The following is a 22,009-nucleotide window of genomic DNA, read 5'->3' as shown; positions in this document are numbered from 1 at the left end:
TTATTAATAAATGAAGACCATTTATTACTTCAAGTGTTAATGGTAAAAAAAATTCAGCACAGCTGTTGCATTTAAAAAAGTGAAACTACAATTAAGTACTATGTTCTAGTTCAATAAACAGATGAACCCAATGTTCTTTAAAACAGTTAAGCATTATACAGTACATCTTATGAAGACCCGTAAATTAAAGAACTACTTCTTAAATTTAGAGATTAAAAAAATTCCGCATTCACAGCTTTAGCTTCTTTTTTCTGCCACGCCCATCAGGGGTGCCGTCCATTTTGCGCTTCTGTGCCTGCAGGGAAAGATTTGATAGTAATTAGTGTCATACAAAAAGGTTGTAAGCAAGCAATGTGCTTCAAAACAAAGCCGGTGGAGAAGACTGACACCCTGGCAGCTTTAAAATGTGATCAATTGCAAATGTGGCATATGGTAAATGTGCACATCTTTGCTGTTGTTTTTCATTCCCCAAGTCTGGAAGAGCATGATTTCACAGAGGTAAAAAGTGTCTAAAAGCAAGTATGGATGTTATAAAGCTTCCTATTATGAAAAGTTACTTCTAAATACCCATTTAAATGTTCTATGAACAGGTCTAAGAAACTTAATAATCCATCACCATTAACCTTACTGATTTCTGCATGTCTGTCAGGTAAGTTGTGCTTCTAAGTTTTTGCTACATGGGTAAATGGGTAAAGGTGGTATTTTATTTATGAAACAGGCCTGCATATTAGCAATACTTTGAATTTAGTCAGCAAAGAGAGCTGTCAAGCATACGTGCTGCTGTTTTCCCAAACCTAGTTCTAGAGACCCATTTGTAAATAGATCTGTGGATGATTTAGCAGATTATATAAACCAAAATGCCAAATACATCCCTGGTATATTTAGCAGGGTAAATTTATACAGTGTACCAACCCAGTGATCCAAAACATAACAACTTTATCTGCTCCAAAGCATGTGAGCTACACTTAGGAATCTTTTTTTCCTTCATCTGACATCCTCAAATGTACTAGCTGGAACACCGACACAATCTTTAGGCAGCTTTTGACATTACACTCTTAAGCTGTTGGTTTCAAATAACTTGAGATATCACTTGTCCTAAACACTTGGAAAAATACTGTTTTCAAGTGGGCTTTTTCACAGAAATGCCTCTTAAATCTTACCGAAGATGGTTTTGGTCCACGTTTCTTCTTTTCTGCCTTTTCCTTTTCTTCCAGTTCCATGTTTTCTCTTTCAATGAGAGTGATTAAAGTATTACATCTCCTTTGCAGCTCCTGCATTACACAACATATTCAATCAGTACCTTACGCAGCTACTTAATGTAAAAATCCTCTTAGAATATTAAAAATGCTGGTGAGTAGGTAAGTGTGTTGCTGGATCTTCTCAGAAGAACAAGGAATGAAATGTTTCCTGATACTTACTTACTGGCTGGCTTCACAGGAATGGGTTTGATTGCAGATGTTTGCTTTGTAAAACACATTTTTATTTAACTCAAATTGGAAAAGGGTACCTTAGAATTTTGAACTTCTCCCATTTGCTGCATTTGACACCCATACAGTTGTCAGAAAGTTATAAAAAGGTAAAGCCTTGTTCCCATGTACTTACCTCAGTAATTCAGCAGCAATTTAAATAATTTAACTTAATATTGTGATAGGCATTAATGAATAAAAAAGAGCAATATTTATATATATATACCATTGCAGTTCTGGACTTGAGAAACCAGTCAAATCTGAATTGCGGTGAGTTTCGGATACATTGTCTTAATTCATCATAGACATTTTCTTTATCAAATCCTAGTTTGTGAAGCATACAGATTAGGAAGCGATCCTCCTCTTCAGTGTAATTCTTCCCTTTATTAGTACCGTAGGATATTCTTAGCTGGTGGAAAGGGGCTTTATATCTCCCAATCTGAACAAAACAAATAAGACCACATAAAGCTAAGAAATAGGTCAGGAATTAGCATGGAAGTCTTTTGTATGAAAGCAATAAATCACATGAAGACAGAAAACTAGATCTTTAAGGATCTCCCATGCTAAGTCATCACAAGAAAAGGACTGTTGTTTCAGGACAGTGCATTTATCAAAGCTGTCTAAACTGGCAAATTCTGGTTTAGAAAAGAGACAGCTTTGTTATCTTTTGACTAATGGCAGACTTTCACTACATTTGAAAACAGACTGATCAGGATTCAAATGGAAACAATCCTTTTTAACACAAATCTACAGGAACTGGTAAAATCAAGAGTAAGAGTACATGAGAGTTAGCACATGGTTCGGCTGCATTCTGGTTTATTGAGTCTGACACTTCTTCCCTAGAACTAACTCAGCAAACCTGAAGTGGGGAGAAAATTCTGATAAAATGTCTTAATTAACTACAAATCTCTTCACTACCAAATACTGCTTGGTGAAACACAGACAAGAACAAAAGCCTCCTCTGTTGGGTAAGTCTGTCTTTTTAAGTGCTCTAGGCAGGTGTCTCTCATCTCTAACTCCTTCTTGTCTCTCACTATCTACCTTCTCTCCAACTGTCTTCCTCCGTTTCTCTCTCCATCTCTCTACCTCTCTCTCCATTTCTCTCTCCACCTACCTCCTCTCTCGCCCCATCTCTCTCTCTCCTATTTTCAGTTACAGGAGGAACTGTGCTCCTCCCCACAGCCTGCACTCTGCGGAGTTTGTTACACGGCACTCTGAACTGTGTGCTGTAATACAGCACTGTTATAAACACCAGCGTAGGTAAGCCATGGCTAAGGCTGTCATCGCAGCACTTCCGTGGGATAGAAAAGCCACAGGAAGAAATTGCTGAGTGTTATGCAAAGAGGCCACTGTCATGCCCAAGATGTCTTCATACATCAGCAGCACTGGCCAGACAGGGGTCATGCATCTCCTCACTGGCACCAGGAAACAAAGTAAGAAACTGAGCAAACTCACCTTTGTATCAAGAGCCTTTTTTATGCTGATTCGCCTCTGAATTCTGGCTTCTCCTCTTTCAATCTGAGCCATTATCTTCTCTATGTCTTGGAGTTCATTGCATCTTTCCCAGAACACAGCTAAGAAAAGAACACAACTGGTCAGTTTCTTATGCATTGTAAAAGTCAGAGGTTTAACCTTAAAAAAGAATGTTAGCTGTGGTTCTTTTTACCAGAGCTTACTGCTATGCAATAACACACATGCCTTTAGCTGGTAAGGAACCTTCCCTTTGGCTACCATGTGCTTCAGTATTACAAATGCTATTTTCAAGAGGGTAGATAAAGGAATCTTCAGTTTAAATGAGGTGCAATACAGGCCAGAAAGATTTTAGTGTCAGTCTCCCCATTTCCTTCTTCAAATGGAAACTGTTGTAACAGAATACAGTTTTATCAAGAGAAGCAAGAGGGCAACTGAGTGCCCGAAGACAAGCAAGTGCCTAAAAGATGATTAGATGTTTAAATAAGGGTTTTTTTAGAAGAATTTTCACATTTTCAACCTGCTCTATAACTTCAGAAATGTAGTACCAGGACTTTGTAGCTACACTGCAGTGAAAGAAAGTTCTGAGACATGAGACTCACTGGTTACAAAAACCAGTGGTCACTGTATGACTAGTCATGATGTATTTAATGTGTTGTGCTCTCGAGGAGAAGCTAAAGGTTAACTTCTGGTTAGTGAATACAAGGAAAAGGGAAATCTCTCCAGCTAAGCACTAGGTCTCAGCATTTCCTTTTGCTAAAATCAACAAGAACTGAAGACAGTGCTACCCAGTTAAATTCAGGATATAGTGAAGTGGCTCAGCAGGAGTTTACAGGTGCATTTTAGTACAGCTTTAATGACATAGGTGCTACTGATGGTAAAAGCCAGATCAGTAGATCCAAAATCCATCAGTATACTTCTACCCCAAAAATCTTAAATAGCAGTATAAGAAATTCTCAGCAGTAAGATGTAACCATGCTCACAGGCAGCTCAAAGGAGGCAAGCAGAGTTAGATACTGTCAGAGCTGAGAACAGAAATAAGTTACCTGAATATTCAATGACTTCCTCTGGGGTTTTCCCTTCGACTTCTCGTGCTATATTTTCAATGTCATCACGGCCCCACTTCTCATTGGCTTTGATGAACTGGTTGAAATCTCTCTTATTCCAGTTAGTGAAGCCCTGTACAGCAATCAAGAGGTAACATTGCACAGAGGTTCAGGATTTGTCCATGTCCAGATTTGATTCCGCAGGTTTCTTTAAATTGCCTGTAACACTTCCATCATTCCACAGTTACTCTGCAGTTTGATTTAGTAGAAGAACTGTTTTTATACTGCAGTTACTGTAGTCTCTCAATTTAAATACTGCATAATGACTAGCACTAGTTCTTCAGTTACCTAGTAATTTCTGATAAGTTTTCAGCTGATAAATTAATCCCTCCTCCTGATAGTCTCTGCATGGGATTGCTTTTTAAGAAAAAAAAAATTTCTCAAGCAAGGAGTGTCTATAATGGCTTTTGTTTTGTCAAAAAGGCCCCCCAAGTGCCAGACACCCTCAGCCACTGCACCTGGTCACTCTCCCTCAGAACGACTAAAGCTATCTTGTGATGATGACACTCAGCAGGGACACAGGTAGCACTGCTGAGGTTGTGAGCCAAAGTAGGTTCATTTCATATAACCAGTAACTTTTACAAGTAGTGGGAAGTATCAAGTTCTGCCAGCCATGTTGTGATTTAGCTACAGCTTACTGGACTGTACTGATTCCTGACCTCTGTGATTCTGGTGTCTCCACAGTGAGCTGTTCCAGCTCATTACTACGCAAGCAAGAAATCCTGTCCTGCAATTCCGATCCCCTGCCAAAATACAATGTGTAAATACAATATCCAAATAAGGCATATCAGGCATTCACCTGTTTTAAATTATTTAAATATACACACTTCCTAATTATCTACCTATTCAGCTCACACCCTCTTTTAGAGAGGGGCTCTATCCACTACCAGATGTAGTTTAGGAAAACTGACTGTTCAGACTCCCAAGATTCACTTCCATATGGGTGTGAAACAGAGGCAGAGGATGTGCATTAAATAATGTGGAATGCAGCACATCCAACTCTGCAGCCAATCTGCAGGGTCCCAATCACAGTCTACAGTCAATGCCACGCTAGGATTCAGGAGAATCCAAGTGCACTAACTTGGTACACGTTCCTCAAAGATATCCTACGACATGGGCCTATGACAAACCTAATGCTAGAAACTCTTCTCAGTCAGAACCAAAATTTGCAGATGTGTTAACTATGGCACATGCCAATCAGTGACCAAGAAATGTTCCCATAACGCTGTGAAACACAAAACAAGCTTCAGCTGATTTCAACCTCAGTGAAGACTCAACAATACCTGGGTTAGAAGTTTCTCTTTTTCTTCTAGTTCTTCATCATTAAGAGGTTCAGCCTCATCAATCTTAAGCTGCTCTTCCTTTTGTGCTTGGGCTGCATTTGGGAGATCAGGATTACGAGGTACCTGAAAGGTTTTGCACTTTGTAAAACTGAATGAACTTTTCACTGATAATGGCTAATTGTCACCTTTCTGTTAATTTAACCTAATAATTTCTTCAGCTGAACATGATTTTATTCCATTTAAATTATTGTGAAAGGCTGAAAAAGTACATATTCTCCTGCTGTTGCATGCATTAGACTGTTCCACTGTGAGAATTCAGAGAATCACACAGAAGGGCCTGGACCTTAAAGATAACTCTTTAACAACCTCCTGCCATGGGCAGGGACAGCTTCCACTTCGACAAGGCTGCTCAAAGCCTTGTCCAGCCTGGCCTTGAAACCTTCCAGGGATGGAACATCAACAGCTTCTCTGGGCAAATGGTGCCAGTCCCTCACCATGCTCACAGTGAAGAATTCCTTCCCAATATCCAACCTAAACCTGCCCCCTGTCAGTTAAAAGCTATTCCCTTGTAAAAAGTCCCCTCCAGCTTTCCTGTAAGCCCCCTCTAGGTACTGAAAAGCTAAAATCAGGTTGTCCCAGAGCCTTTTCTTCAACTAAACAACCCCAACTCTCAGCCTTTCCTCTTTAGAGAGGTGATCCATCCCTCTGGTCAAGCAAATTCTTCAGTTACCTTGTAACCAATTGTTTTCCTGTAGTAGAGAATCTCTTTTTCCAATAGTTCAAACAGGCGAGGAGGAAAGAACTGGAAGTCCTGTACATTTGGCTGTTTCGGAGGCCGTGGAGCCTGAAACACAAAGTTTGCATTTGGCTCCCTTTCACATCCAGAATCTGCTTCCTTGTAAGAACTGATTTAAGTTTATGAGCAAACAAAAAGCTTTACTGTTACAAAAATGAACTGTCTTAACTTGGGGGGGGGGGGGGGGAAGAGTGACACCATGCTAAAGAAAAGACAGTGAGAGAAGGGGAAGAGAGGTCTTTTGGGAGGAGGTGGCTGGGGAAAAAGTCACATATATTTAAAGCATCAATCTTCTACAGGTAAATTTACAGCTGTTTAAATAAGAACCAGAAAAAACTTGATCATACCCTCCTACCATCTTACAAGTTTCATATTGTTCTTACTTTTTTCTCATGGAAGTTCGTCTCAAGCCCTTTGGAATTTTTTTCTAAATTTAAATAGTCTCTCCACTTTATAAAAGTGAACAAAGCAGGAGAGCAGGTTTTATGTCTAAATACTTATTTGTTGCCTACAGCTTTAGCCATTTAGCAGGCATATTTAAACAATTAATTTATTTTGATTAGTCAACTCACCTTGGGTGCTTTTGGTTCACTGACTCGAAGAGCCTCTCTGAAGTAAGCATCCACAGCATAATTGGCTTTTCTTTCTCTTTTAGGTGGTTCAATCCACTCTGTAAATGCCAACTATAAAAAACAAAACCCACCGCCCCCAAAAACAAAAATTAAGTCTTGCAACATCATCAGACTAGCTACAAGTTTTACATAAAATTAGATCTACATCTACTTCATTATAAGTGTTAGTAGTATTTTTATTTAAACTATTATCATAGATGACACTGTTATTTTACCCAATACCTCTTAAAATAAGTATGATTAAAACAAGCAATTTAGTGCATTCCTCCAAAAGAAACTTAAAACATTACCTTCTGTTTTTCTCTGTAGTCTTCCCCTTCAAAATTATACACGCTAGATTCAGTATCCATAGTAAAATTCCTAAGGGAGCTTTCACCCATCTTTGAAAGTTTTTCGTTCATTTCCGCAGTCTTGGACGGGGGATACAGAAAAGAACAGTAGCCATTTGGATGGTACTTCATTATTTAACATCTCATTCCCAGATAGAACGGGAGCCATTTTGGAAGGCACGTCATTATTAAACACCTCATTCCCAGAAAGGAGCCACTCTGAAAGGTACTTCATTTTAAAACATCCCATTGCCAGAAAGAAGAGGAGCCATTCTAGAAGGTACTCGACTATAAAACATCTTATTGACAACATCAGAAAAAACAAACATGATTGAGCAACACAAAAACCCTCCACAGCAGAACCCGTTTTCTCTCCAGCTTGGAACCAAGTTATCATCCAGAGACTCACTATCTTGCCATCACATTTAAATCTACATGTGGGCTTCCCCTTTTCAAACCTTCTCACCTTCTTTGCCCCTCTTTCCAAAATGTGATCAATATCCTCATCTGTAATCTCACTGTCCTTTGAGGCAAACACGTGTGTCGCTCCATGTCTGATCATTTGGAGCATTTCATCCTTTCCAAGTTTATTCAGGTTTTGATCCACCAATCTTCCTAAAGACAAAAATGCTTGAGGATAGCAACTCGCTAAAGAGTTTATGTTATGTAAGAAACAACACAGGATTTTTCTCCCCTTATATTTCCACATACAAGATATACATTACTGATTCCAAGCAAGTCAACCAAGGTTACCTTACTTTATCTATTAGAAAAAGGGATGGCATTAATTTCCTCAGTTTAAATGAGAAGCTGAGTGCTTTAAAAAACCGAATCTGACTACATCCACTTTTATGCACATATCACTAGGGAGGTAAGCAAAAAGTTAGTGAGGAAATGCCTACTCCTACAGTAAAATAAATTTTCAAGTGGATGAGGCCTTTGCACCTTCTCTTCAGGGTTCAGCTGAGGGAAAAGCAACATTCCCACAGGTTCTTACTGGCTGATTCCACCGTGGTTGACAATGGGAGAAGGGAGGTGCCTCCTAGATACAAAGTGCCTTCATGTACTTGCCTTGCTGGATGACGATGGAGTCCAGGCGGAGTTTCATTTCCGCACGCTCCACTATCCTCTCCTCCACGGTGTTGTCTGTAATAAACCTGAACACCCGCACAGTCTTGGTCTGGCCAATTCTGTGCGCTCGATCCTGCCAAAAACAGTAACAGAAAATTCAGCACTTGCCTTCCACCATGACTACGTAATTAGGCTTAAGATCTTCATTAGTTCCAGCACATGAATTTACAAAACAGAAAAGCATAAGTTACTTAAATGTTTACAGCTATCCATGGTTACCCAAGATATTACATTTTTATCTACACTGCAAGCTTTGGGGTTCTTTGTTAAATCACATAGGGGAGAAAACCTGGATGCTTCTAACCTTAACCAACCTTCTGTAAAATCAAAGCATGAAGAAATCATCTCTGTGCTGACCAAAAGTCACCTTTCTCAAAATCCTTTAGTAGTGCCATGAATAGTTCAAGAAAAATACAATACCCTGCCTCTCCTGAGACTAGCCAAACCTGAACCAGTGAGAATCAGTATTCTCAACATACACCTCTAGTGGTAGCTGGTACTGACCTTCTAGACACCAGTTCCATCATTCACTTGAAGTAATTTTTGCTAGAATACTTGAGACCCTACAGATTAACTGAAACAATTAAAGAGATTACCAAGACTTGCCACTGAAAGTCTTTGTTTGCAAAAAAACCCAAACCACTGGCAGTTTTTAAAAAGCTTTGCTTTCTTAGGTGGTTACTAATGTCCTTGACATGTATCCAGGACAGAGATGCATGTAAATCTACTTAAAATGTACTTAAAACCCGCCTAGAGATAGTTGCTAAAATGAGATTCTTCCATTACCATTAACATAAAAGCAGTTTTTGAAAAGTTTAATTCAACTTTTCTTTATCTCATTTTCAAGATCTCAGGAAAAACAGTGCAAACACATTCACCTCCACTCCCCACAACAGTAAAGCTTTAAAGCTTTATAGATTGGGAATTAACAACCTAGATTTATTTCATTTTTACTTAATCAAGTAGGCTATTTTCATTAAATAACACTAACAGATGTAACATACATCCAGCATTTCCCACTGCATAAAACACTGTATAACCCAAATGTGACTAAGGACTAATGGTTCCACACAGTGGAAGCTGCACTTGAACTGAAAATTGGTCCTACAAATCCCGCTCCTGTGCTAAAATGGGAAAATGCCAATTTATTTTGGAAGCACCCATTTCTAGCAAAGTTCTGTGAGCAAAAGAAAAGAAAAACAAAATTTCCATCTAGAATCTTACCATAGCCTGGAGATCTACTTGTGGATTCCAGTCTGAATCATAGAGAATTACAACATCAGCAGTAGCCAGATTGATTCCAAGACCTCCTGCTCGTGTACTCAACATGAACACAAATTTTGAGCTGTCAGGATCATTGAATGCATTAATAGAAGCCTAAATAAATGAAAAGAATATATCAGTTAAACAAAACGTTTTACAAGTAGTATTTTTACATAAATACCATCCTTAAAATTGTAAATACCTGTCGTTCATTGTGAGGAGTTTGTCCATCCAGTCTGCAATATTCATAATTCCTCCACATACAATAATCTTCCAAGATATCTAGGACTCTTGTCATCTGACTGAAGATTAGAACCCTTGAGCCTGTTCAGGTAAAAAGGTTTCATGTGCTTTCACCAAACTATAAGATTTAACAAACTCTGCAAGTCTGCACTACCAGAAAAGGAAGGAAAGCAATTCCATATACTAAGAAGAAAAGTAGTTTGAATTTCAGACACCAAAGTACAATGCAGGGCAGCAGCTGCTGCTGTCACAGCACGTCCATGCCACGGGTCACGTTTGTCTTACTCTGACATGTCACTGTCTATCTAATGGCTGCCTTTTTTCCCTTTTGTTTTGTGTTGTACTCCTCAACAGAAAGTTCCCAGACACAGCAGAGTAGGAATGTAAAAGAAATATAAAAAACATTATCAAGTATAAAGAATAAAATTTTGAAGTATTTGTATGTTTTGGATTTAAGATCTCTAGAAATAAAGTGAAATCTTACAGATTTGTCAGTTTACTTACCTGCCAAGAACAACTTTTTTTTAAAAAATTAAATGTTCAGTACTTTATGCATACACACTCAACCATTTCAGTCTACTGGAGAAATTTAAGTACAACACAATATATAACAAAGTATCTACTTCCTTTTGTCCTTTGGACTCAAGGGTTAATACTGTTAATTGATGATAATTTGATTTGAGACCAGACCAGAATTAATTACAACACCTTATCAATAAAGCTGATAACAGGAAGAAATCAAGACCAAAAAAAAGCACAGGAACCACTGAACTGTTTGTTTTTCAGTCTTGAGTTACATTGCCACAGCTGCTTGGATAATACCTAGATACAAAGTACAGGTTACTTTTATACTGCAGAAGGTTGAGGTTTGGATGTGGTTTTGTTTTTCTACAGTGTCCCCACTCACAAACTTAGCTCCAACTCCTTTAGCAAAGCTACTACAGTAAGCATAGTCAAAAAACAAGTTAAAAATTTATTCCAGTGTCAAAAACTCTGTGGCACGTGAGTTTTACAGTAAACCATTTCAAAGCTTCATCCCTACTATCAAATAACTTTAAAAGAACTCAAGACTTCCCCCATGTCTGAGTTTTTACAGAATACACAAAATCAAAATCACATCCAACATTTCATAAAGGATTTGACTTTAACCCTGCATGAGGACTCTGGATCTGAAATGGTCCTTCATGGCAAATCAAAGGTGTGGCTAAAATACTACACAATTGTATTTCAAATAGCTAAAAAGACAAAGAAAGAAAACCTAAAGCCCTGATGTTCCTGTGATCTCAACTTATCTGAGATGAAAAAAATGGGGAAAAAAAAGAAATCAAAACACTTCAGCACAAAAAGCCATAATGGACTATTGATCCAAGGTGGTATCATACTAGAAACCAACAATAATCCTGGCCAAAGTCTGCTGGCTTTTGCTTAGAATACACAGAAATATCACTGAAACAAAAAACTCTCAAAACCCCAGAAAGAAGATGCATACCTTGTTCTTTCAACTTAGGTAACAATTTGTCCAGAACTACCATTTTGCCACTGTTGGTGACCAAATGCATGTCTGTTGTGTAAGGTGGCCCAGGCTCTGCTCCATCAAAGAGGTACGGGTGATTGCAGCACTTCCGCAGCTGCATCAGGATGTTCAACAGTCTCATCTTGTCCAGCTTCCCAGCCGAGTTCAGGATATCTATATCCTTCATCAGGATCCGGGTATACCTACAGCAAAGACAGGAAAAAACCTTCTGTTCTCTCTAAAATGAAGTTGATCCCTCTTTAAGCAGCAAATATTTTCAAAAGCTCACCCTACCCTTCACTTAATCAGGTGAATCTCCCTGACATGGTTCTGTCAGAGCAGCATCACCAAGAAATAGGTATAAATTGGGAGTACACCAGAGAGAATAAATCAAGTTCCACACAACCTTCAAGTCACAGACAGCACATTCCTTCTGAGCCTTAAGCACAGCCCAGTCAAGCACATGCATTAATTACCATTCTCGCTGCATTTTGCTGAGGCCCACATAAATTTTAACTTCCTTCTTCGGAGGCAAGCTCTTCTCCACATCAGCCTTGATGCGACGGAGAAGGAACGGTCGTAGCACCTGAAAGAGGTACATCATTAAATGCAGTCTGGAAACTGAAACACTGATCAGGTCAATCAGGACAAAACACAGGGCAGATATTCTTTATCACAGATTGCAGACCTATTATTAGACAATCTGAAAAAGCAACCTATATGGAGAGATTATTTGCTATACATGGGATACACATGTGCTTTCTTTGAAAGGCTCAAAGATTAGGTCAAAATCATCTTTCATATGGATCTGTGTCCTTTGACTTATGTTTTCCTTGACTGAAAATTTGTGGAATAATCTCTCTTATCCTAACAGTCCATCATAAGAAGCATTAGAAGAATTGTTTAAGATTAAAACAAATTTACCTACGTTTAGGTCAACGTAACACTTGTACAAAAGGCAGAAGGACTCACCATATGAAGGCGTTCCACCAGTTTTTGATCCCCTAGACAGTTGTTGGTATCAAACCACGAATCAAAATCCTGTATCAACAAAATCATTGGTTTATAAGAGGCTTCCTTTCAAGGTGCCACAGCATCACAATGGTGAACAAATACAACTCTTATATAGCCAAGAAATAAAAGAACAAATGATCAGCCTATTTTATGAAAAGCTCTATAACTCAAATGTTTTTAACTCAATCTATCACTTATCCGTAACTGACACACCTAACTATACATATCCAGGTCTACTTTATTATGTGGCAAACCAGCAAAATGAATTTGATTAGCAGAAATAAAGACTTACTTCAGCTGAGTTAAAGACATCTGGCAAAAGGAAGTTGAGAAGTGCCCAGAGTTCATGTAAATTGTTCTGAAGTGGAGTTCCAGTTAATAGCAGCCGATTGGTAGTCTTGAATTCCCTCACAATTTCTGATAACTGAAGGACATTGAGACATAAGCAAACATAAAACATTACTAGCCCCCACACCACCACCTAATAACCCAAACAAATCTCTTTTTCAGTGTAAAATAAATTACCTTTGATTTTTCATTTTTAATCCTGTGGGCCTCATCTATAACAAGGTATCTCCAGTTGAACTTTTTGAATACTGATTTCTCCTTAATAAGCATTTCATATGATGTTACACAGACATCCCATTCTCCAGGCAACAACACATCTCTCACAAAGGCAGCCTAGATAACAAGGTGACAGCTAATTACTGAGGCTTTGTCAAAGATAAAGCAAAAAGAACACAGCAGCACTGTTACAATTTTCCTATTTAAAGTCTCATGAAGGCAGTGTCCTGCCTTCATAAAAGGGACTGCAAATCTTTGAACAAGAAATTCTGAACATAAAGTGATGAAGCAATAGCTGGGCAACGTACACATGAATTCTAGGCTGGTTATACCCCAGACAGGCAGCATTGTAGGTCTTAAACCACTACAAACCCAAGTAACATCCTTCCCAGGGAAGGAAAGGGAAAGAACAGCAAAATCACATGCTGGATTTACGCAGGAATACCCAGGAAAAGCCACCAAACCCAGACTCACTCGCTGGTCTTTGTCACCGATCAAACAAACCGCTCGAAGTGTTGGTACCCATCTCTTGAATTCATTCATCCAGTTCTGCAGAGTGGACTTAGGAACTAACACCATGTGAGGTCCAGGAATGTTTCTGTAGTGTTTCATATAGCCAAGAAGAGAAATTGTTTGCAGTGTCTTCCCAAGACCCTGTAAGACACATTAATGTGTTAAGAGAAAAGAAAACCTGTCAGAAAACACCTTTACGAAAACCCAAGAGTGAGCCTGAGTACAGCATGGAAGGCACAGCAGCCTGAATAAATGAGGGCGATACAAAAAGGGCATCAAAGTCTTGGTTAGGAAAAGCTTGCAGGGCCTCCCACCTTTCATCAGACCCAAGTACCAAGAGTATAATTTTGAAACATTGGATTATGAAGTTAGAACTTTGCCTTACTTTTCAAGTAAGACAATTTGTTAAAAGTACAAGGAAACATTATTTCCTAAAACTTTATTTTGTAGACTATGGTGTACTCAGGTTATGCAGAAATCAAACTTTACAAATCGGACTTAGGTATTCTCTTAAATTTGAAATAAAGTGAATTAATTAAGAACCCTTATGATTTTAAAATTTATTCAATTAATTAAGCATTAATATCAATAACAGTGTCACCATATTATATATTATAACTATTCTATTATTAATGCTTTATAATTGCAAGTATGTCCTTAAGTAATATGTAAACAGAGGCTTCCACAGTAGCCAGAAATTACATCAGTTCCTGTGAGGAGAGATCCAAACAAGTGTAAAAAACTGCATATGCCAAAGAAGACGACAAATACTGAGCATCTGGTAAAACACGGTATCTGCAACATATAATTTTAACTGAAACAAAACTGAGGAAGAACTGAAAAACCAGATCATTCCTATACTGTAAGTAATTCAAAAATATGATTCAAATGCACAGGAATTAAAAACCCCAAACAGCATCAGCAGAAGTAATATTTGGTTCTAAAATTTAAGTCTTTGTTTTCAAAATAACCAAAATCCACCGGGTACAAGATGTGGAGAAGTGTTTATAGACTGGGTGAAAAGCATTAATAACTTCAAAATGATCAGTACATAAGAATAAAGAAAAAAATGTATAATAATAATATTTTATCTCTTTAACACAAAACGGATTTTGGAATAACACAAATCCAAAAACTCAAAGTTTCCAAGGTGCTTTCATGAAAACAACCCTGCTCCACTTAGCCAAAAAAAAAATCCTCTATTTGTAAGCATGTATGTTTAAGAAAATCCTTTATGTATTTAAAGTGAAGCATGTTACAAAACAGTAATTTAAACTCATTTGTGTCTAACTTATCTTGAAGTTTTATCAGATGGAAATTACAAGATACTGGAAATGCAATACACTGAAATTAATTAGATTTTAGAATTTTGTTTCTTCTTTTCTACTCCTTATAAAAAAGAGATACATCCTAAATTATTAAGGGGACAAAACCATCTGTCTTTGAAACAACTACAATTTCTTCTGCATTCATCCCTTAACTTTCAGGGAAAAAGAATAAAAAACAGAAGCAAAAGCTGCTATGGCCAGTGCCAACTGATGTGCTCATGGTCATCGTGTATGAGGAATTTTGACACAGCTTTCTAGCTACATCTATCTTTGCATTTTTCCCAGATAATTCCCACTCCTGTAGCTGTTCTGTGGACATCAGTCCACAGAGGACACTCATATTCTGGTATCTACACGTGGCCCTAACAACAGGTTGTGTTTCCACATTTGATGCTCTTTTCATATATGATACTCTCCTCACAAGGGCAGCTGGACAATACCATAGCAAAACACCTGTAATTTAGAGAGAAATAAAACAGAGGACATGTCATTCTGTGGAACAACTCCCCTCCACCAACTTCATGTTCCTAAAGGTTGACAGATTCCCTTTCCATATGTCTATTTTTGAAACCTGCCTGCACTATTTATTTAAAATAAAGTACCTTTGACACTTTAAAAATTAGTGACTTTAAGCACACTAGAAAAATAAGACTGGTAAACTACATATTGCATTTTGTGTTATTTAAACTCCCATCTATATACACACTGCTGGAGTAAAATGGCATTGTGTTCTCAAGTGATTTTAAACACGGGCTCTGTGCATACCATTTCATCTGCCAGGATGCCATTGATGCCATTTTCATACAGAGAAATGAGCCAGTTCAGTCCTCGGATCTGGTAATCACGCAGCTTTCCCCATTTCACATCTAAAAGACATCAAAGAATAGACTAAAAGATATACAAAAACTTGGGAAAGAATTTCACCACCTGTTGGCTTCTAATTGACAGTGATTACCAATGCTACAGAACAAAACCAAGTAATAAATTCATGTAATAAATTCAAGGACAATGCAGAGTGGAGACAGCAATATGTTAATTTTGTTTCTGCAAGCTGCTGCAACAGCTTTGTTTTCTGCAAAAAAATTCCACAGAAGTTCCAAATCTATCACCACTGTCCAAATGAGAACACTGTCAAACATTAAAAGAACAGAATACTGAATTCCATTAAATTAACTGGAAGCTGTTAGGTGCTTTAAATTGTATCAGATTTTAGGTTACATATGTAAAAATGATAAGATAACAGACTTAAAAACTCCTTCCTATTACTTGAAATATAGCAACTGGATTTCTAAGGGATAAGACTCACTAGACCATCTTTCTAGCCCGAATGAAAATAAGCAGCAGTTCCTCAATGGTACATTTTGTACCATTAGATTGGTGTTGGATTCTTTCCTCCCTCTCCTGTCCCAGCAAATTACTTCACTATCCTTACGGAGTATGCCAAATAAAGTCCATTTTAAACATTTTGAAGAAAAAGAACAGAGGCAAAAACAAAAAAGGAAGGAAACATACATGATGGAGATTCTTCAAATCGAGTGCAGACATTTGTTGTCTTGGAGCTTTCTGTTAACAGCTCCTCGTCCTCTTCCTGCTCTGTTCTGCGGTGCCTATAGCTGGAAAAGTCCAAGAAAGTAGAAAGTTTGTGGAGAAACTGAAAGGGAATCAAGCTGCTGCCAAACAAAATCTAATGTATGTTATTGTATATATTGCAATACAGAATGCTAACACCCAAAGAAATTCATAGAAATTCCCAAAGATTCTTCACTAGAATTCATGTTCAGCAGGCTCAAGTGTCAGCCCAAAGTGACCTGAAAGGCATTAATGTGTGTATCAGAACTGGCCTTTAACTACAAGATGGGGAACAACACTGCATTTAAGTTCTGGCTGCATCTGCCAAACACTGCAGCCACACAAGCTGCAATAAAAGCAATCCAAATTTCTAGACTTATAATTTTCAAGCTGCCTGCAAGATGTTGCATAGTGATGTTCTCCATGAGCTCTTACAGTTTAGAGCCATGACTGCCTTACTCTTCTGCCCCTGCTTTTCTTCATGCTGGAAAGCTTTAGCATCAAGACAAATCCCTTGTAACTCCTTGAATTCTTAATCCTCAACTTACAGGTGAGCAGTTGAAAAAAAAGGCACACACACTGCCACAGGACAAAAGCTTACAAAGTTCAACTTCCACATTTAAAGTACAATAAAATCTTCTTTACAGTACAAGGTGGCCTATGTGTCATCACTCACTCGCCAGCTGACAGTAGATTCTGTTTCTCATCCTTTTTTATTCGTGGACGTCCAGGCTTCATTTTTAAAGGTGAAGTTGGAGTTTTCTGAGCAGCAGGCTGAATGAAATGAGCAAAGAGCTCAGTCTGCTTCAACAGATACTCAAATCTGTTTGCTCTGTCTGTTTGCTGGTGACAAGGGAAATTAAATGGAACAAGTGTGAGACATTCCAGTATGTATTCATTCAAAAGAAAAAGAAAACAAATACTTTTTAAACATAGATTTGCATTACTTTATACACATCACTACAACACCAAAGAAGAGATGAGCAACATCAATATGCCTGCTCCTGACAGATTCAATACTCTTTTTTGGGACCAAGGCTCATCTCTGCTATGCAGCAAGATCAAAGCTGCGAGACAGACCTGTGCCAAGACTAAAATCTGACTTTGGCACAAAGATTGCACAAGTCTCACAAGATAAGGCCAGAGTCCCCTTAACAACTTTCTCCTATCAAAAGTGATATTCCCACTCCTAGAAATCTCCCCCCAACCATCACACAGAGGATTCTTCACTGTGCTAATTTCATCTCTCACCAAACAAGCAACAACTGCTCCCTACTGCACTGGTGACCTGCCTGCTCAGAGAGATATAGCATCTAGCTGGGCTGGCAGATAAGCAACAGAGCTGGCATCAAAAAGGGCAATGAGGGCAGAGCAGCTCAAAGCCACGAGTCAGAACATCTGCTTCAGTAGCAGAGACCTTAGATATGCTCAGCCTAACCCATCAGGCTGCCCCCTTTGATAGGCGTTCCTGTTTCTGCTGTGCAAGAAAGATTACAGCAGACAATATTAGTATCTGAAAGGTTCAGTTTCTCTTTGAGACAGGTTCCATTTGGAATCAATACACCTTGCCAAGGCCACACCAAAACTTTGAACAGACAAACAAACTAAAAACAGCTCCAAGGCTAACAGTAACCACTCTGACATTCTGCCAGCTGCCACAGCATAACCTGGTATTTAGCAACTTGCAGCACAGCTACAGGAAGTCAGTCAGTTTTCTTAGTAAAAAGGAACACATGTTCCAGGCTTCTGCAAGAGCAATGGCAGCTCTGTGAGTGTTTTACTCCTTAGAGTGAGTAGATCCTGCACTATGGAAGAGACAGAAGGACAGTGTTAGAGAATAGAGATACCACAGAAGAGATCTTGATGTGCCACAGAGGACTCAGACTCACTCTAAGAGTATTTTAAGCTTCAATGACACAGCCACAATCCACATCTACTAATTTTAAGTTTTCCTGTCTATTTTTCATTGGCTTTGTTTGTTTACTTTATAAGAGTTTCTGAAGTTTAAAGCAGGTAAGATCCCACTACCATTCAAATTGCTGACCCTTATTTTTAAGATCTATTTTTACTGGCTGTACAAAAGAGAAGTAGAAGAGACGCAGACTGCATTGCAGAAGGTTCCTCATTCCAAAGTTTTAGTGAAGAATCCTCCGCAAGTTTTAGCCCTGCGCACACATCCCCACACTTGCTTTCACTGCACTTGAGGATGTTCTTTTAAGGAACTAACAAACATTATCTTTTAGACAGGACACTGGAAAGAACAGGCTGTACTCTGCAGCCCTGAGCTATCCTTATACCAACAGAGATGATCTTGCCATTTTCTTTCTCAGTGCATCTCTAAAACACAATTGCCCTTGTTATTGTGTCTGTCTAGAGACTAAAGGAGACAATTCCAAGTTCACCTCCTTCACTGTGCCAGAAAGTAGCACAAAGAAATATGCAGAAGATGACGGGGTTATTTTCAGTGGCAAGAAGAAATAACACAGGAAGCAGCAAATTGTAAGAATCAGTTTCACTTTCCTATGAGGAAATTCCACATGGAATCACAGATACTGAAATTGCAAACAGGAATAAAAGCAAACAGGGAGCAACTGAGAAAGAACTGCACTGAGATGGTGAGGAATGGGCAACTCCATCTCTTACATTATAGAAACCATGAAAAAATAAAAAGTAAGGTAAATAGCAAATTTTCTCCTTTCCAGTCTGTGAAGCACAGAATCACCACCCATCTTCAAAAACCTGAGCACTCTAATTAAAGGTTCACAAAGAGATTCCTAGAGAATCTTTCCATTTCTGACTGAGAAGTTGAGTGATGGACTGCTCTACAGGTAACTTTAAGATGCTGGAAAGAAGAATGCTCCAAGGAGCGTTCTTCTGGATATTTTTTGTTTCAAGTTACTTAAATATTTTTAATACCTAGACAAATCTTTATAAATCCAGTTAAGATAGTTTAAACAAGCAAACAGAAAACTCAAATTTATTTTAAATAAGTGCATAAGTACTGAATAGCTGTACACAGTCCCAAATATTACATACCATTTTCTCTTCATATGTAGGATCTGTTTCCTGGATTTCTTTCTGTTTCGCCAGAGATGCATCATCAAAAGACTCCTGAGATGAAAAAGAATTAAAAAGAAATATTTCTGAAAAAGGGAAGATGCCCATGTAAAGGAGAACAAGCTTGTTTCACACTGTACCAAAGCAGCAAAAGCTGGCTTTGGCACCTGATAGTAGTCAGCTCTCTATTATTTCCTATACAATTACCTGGAGATGGATCAAAGATCCCTGCCACGGGATGAGGGATAGAGCTGGGTCTCTGTAATCCGATTTAGCTCCATCATTAAAGCATCACATCAACGTGAATGAGGGAGACAGCTGTGCTCCAGGAGATCAGCATGTCACTTCTCGGGTGCTGAGCCAACCCCCCTGGAGCTGCCTCTGGGGCAGACTGTGAAAGCAGCAGCTCCAGGTCTGAAGTGAGGGTAATTTCAAGGTTTTTGCCAGATTACTCCAATCCCTCATCACCCTCTATCAAAGGAACAAATCTAAACAAGAATCCAGACTGCAGTCTTGTCCTGAAAGCTGAGGAGGAATTTAGGAAACTGTATTTTTCTTCTGTGAAGTTTACTAAATCAAATTATATTTATCACCCATGGTGCTACTAACAACAGAAAAACCAGCTGGCTGGGAGAGGGCAGTCCTCCCTCATTCCCCTCCTGCCAAATCCTTAACATACTGCCTTCAATTACTCTCTCGGATCAGAGCTTTTTTATCCCTGTCTCTTCTGTCATTAGGTTAACTCTTTCCACATCATCTCCCATATGAACTTTCATCTTCCGTTGTTAAAACTAAAAAAGCAGTGAGATGATCCTTCCCTGATAAACAATGCTAAGGTAACATACAAATATGTAAATATAACTACAAAATAACTCTTGAAAGGGTGAGAAAATGAAACAAATCAGATGCTTTCAAGTGTTTATTAACCATCTGTTTAACTGAGCCAAGTAAGAATGGAGCTAAATTCAATCTTTACTGGCCAATACAGAACAAAGGAACAGGAAAAGAAACAAATGAAACAAGGGCTGGCAAGAAACAGGATGTTTGTCACTGGGTATTTCCCCATAAGCCTCTGGCAGGTGAGGCATGTGGAAACAGAAAAATCCTAACACAAATTTAATTCACTGGTCAAAATATAAAGAATTGAGCATAAGAAGCTATGGCTAAAGCTCTTCTGAAGCCATAACCAAATCCTCTTACTCATCCCTCACTGGACTGAGCCAGCACCCAGTGAGCACAAGCCCAGGACCGTTGGAACTTCTGTTCACAATTCCCCTTTCTCCTGAAATGCCAAACCTGGAAAGCACAGCAGCCGAGCAGCACGGCCAACTGAGCTCATCATCTGCTGCACAGATGACAAAACCCTGCAATTTAGCTGGAGACCAGGGAAAGCAGTCTTTCAGATGCTCACGACTCCAAGGTATTCCAACTCAAACTTCACTGTATGCCAGGAAATCCTTTCCCAAGGTAAAAAAAGGAACGGACTTGGCAGCACGGAGAGCCCTCGCACACGGGCGCCTCGAGAGCACGCGTTTCTCAGCCTCCACACGCTGAACTCCAGCCCGGAATTGCCCTATTTCTGCACGTTCGAGCAAGACTGATTTCCCACAGTGCTCTGGCTACTTGTTCATCCGAAAAACATGGCATTTGCAAATTTATTTAGATCAAGTGGGTTGGACAGCCCAGCGTGACTCAGAGTACAAAACACCCAGCGCTGAAAGCAGGACCGACCAGTTTCCTTCTATCATTAAAGAAACAATACAGCGATAGAACTAGCATCTCCAGGCAATCGCTTCAAACCCCTTGAAATTTCTGGAATACATGAACCTGTTGCCAAAACAACCCCTCCAACAGCCCTCTCACACCGTCTTCCATCCCCCGCCAAAAGAAAAGAAGAATAGAAAGAAGGAAAAAAAAAATAAAGTTTCGAAGCACTTCAGCAGACAAACATCGCTCGTACTTTTTAGACGCCGGGCTGGCTGGCGGCTGGAGCAGGAAGCGCAAAGGCTGGGCAGGCTCTAGGGAAGCAGGAGCGGAGGGAAAGCCTGCGGGTGCGCGGGGGGCTCCCGCCGCCCCGGTTACAAAACAAACACCGTTCCGGCCGCAGCGCCTCCTTCCCCGCGTCCCGGCGGCAGAAGAGCGCGACTCCCGAGCCCCGTGCGCGGCGGTCAGGCGGCACGGAGGGACGGGAGCCCCCAGACACCCCCAGCCCGCCGGGCCGCGCTGCCGGCGGCACGGAGGGCAGAGGGCGGGCGGCGGGCCCGCAGCGCGGCCCGGCTGTGCCAGGTGCGGCCCCGCGGCCGCTCCTCCATTGTCTCCCGCGGCCCCACGCGGCCCGGGGCGTCCCACCTGCCGCCGGGGGAGCGGGGGAGCCCCGCCGGGCAGAGCCCGCTCACCTCCATCTTGATGTCACCCCCGGCCAGGCCGGCAGCGCCCGGCGCTCCCGTCCCCGCGGCCTCGCCGGTGTTGGCGCCCGGCGGCAGCGGCGGCGCGGGCGGCTCGTCCGGCTGCGGCGGCTGCCCGGCGGACATGATCCCCGCCGGGAGGAAACGGCGCTCCGCCGAGGCTCGGGCTGGCGTCCGGCGGTCTGCGCGCTGCGGGCAGGGGCGGGCGGCGGCGGGGATCCCGGCGGAGGAAGAGGCAGAGGCGGCGGCGGCCTGCGGTTCCCGGAGCGCGGCCGGCGGAGGGAGCGAGGCCCGGCCCGGCCCGTCCCGGCGGGAGCCGCCAACCAG

General features: G+C 40.3%; 1 protein-coding gene across 1 annotated transcript; it reads right to left on the bottom strand.

The window, feature by feature from the left end:
• Positions 1–21,958, bottom strand: SMARCA5 (SWI/SNF related, matrix associated, actin dependent regulator of chromatin, subfamily a, member 5). The gene is made up of 24 exons (XM_066318010.1): positions 21,674–21,958; positions 19,257–19,331; positions 16,897–17,063; positions 16,164–16,264; positions 15,417–15,517; positions 13,285–13,464; positions 12,772–12,927; positions 12,539–12,670; positions 12,205–12,273; positions 11,709–11,818; positions 11,209–11,435; positions 9,679–9,800; positions 9,438–9,590; positions 8,150–8,286; positions 7,549–7,693; positions 7,044–7,163; positions 6,694–6,804; positions 6,056–6,169; positions 5,326–5,448; positions 3,983–4,115; positions 2,922–3,040; positions 1,693–1,905; positions 1,161–1,271; positions 1–295 (listed from the first exon to the last, which is right to left on the bottom strand). Exons 1-24 carry the CDS (start codon positions 21,806–21,808, stop codon positions 230–232), a joined length of 3,120 nt encoding a protein of 1,039 aa, XP_066174107.1. The 5' UTR covers positions 21,809–21,958; the 3' UTR covers positions 1–229.
• Between the last annotated feature and the right edge of the window lie 51 nt (positions 21,959–22,009).

Source organism: Sylvia atricapilla, chromosome 4 (assembly GCF_009819655.1).
Source record: "Sylvia atricapilla isolate bSylAtr1 chromosome 4, bSylAtr1.pri, whole genome shotgun sequence".
Classification (NCBI taxonomy): Eukaryota; Metazoa; Chordata; class Aves; order Passeriformes; family Sylviidae; genus Sylvia; species Sylvia atricapilla.
Note: the sequence above shows the minus strand (reverse complement) of the source record. Positions and strands in the feature narration are given on the sequence as shown.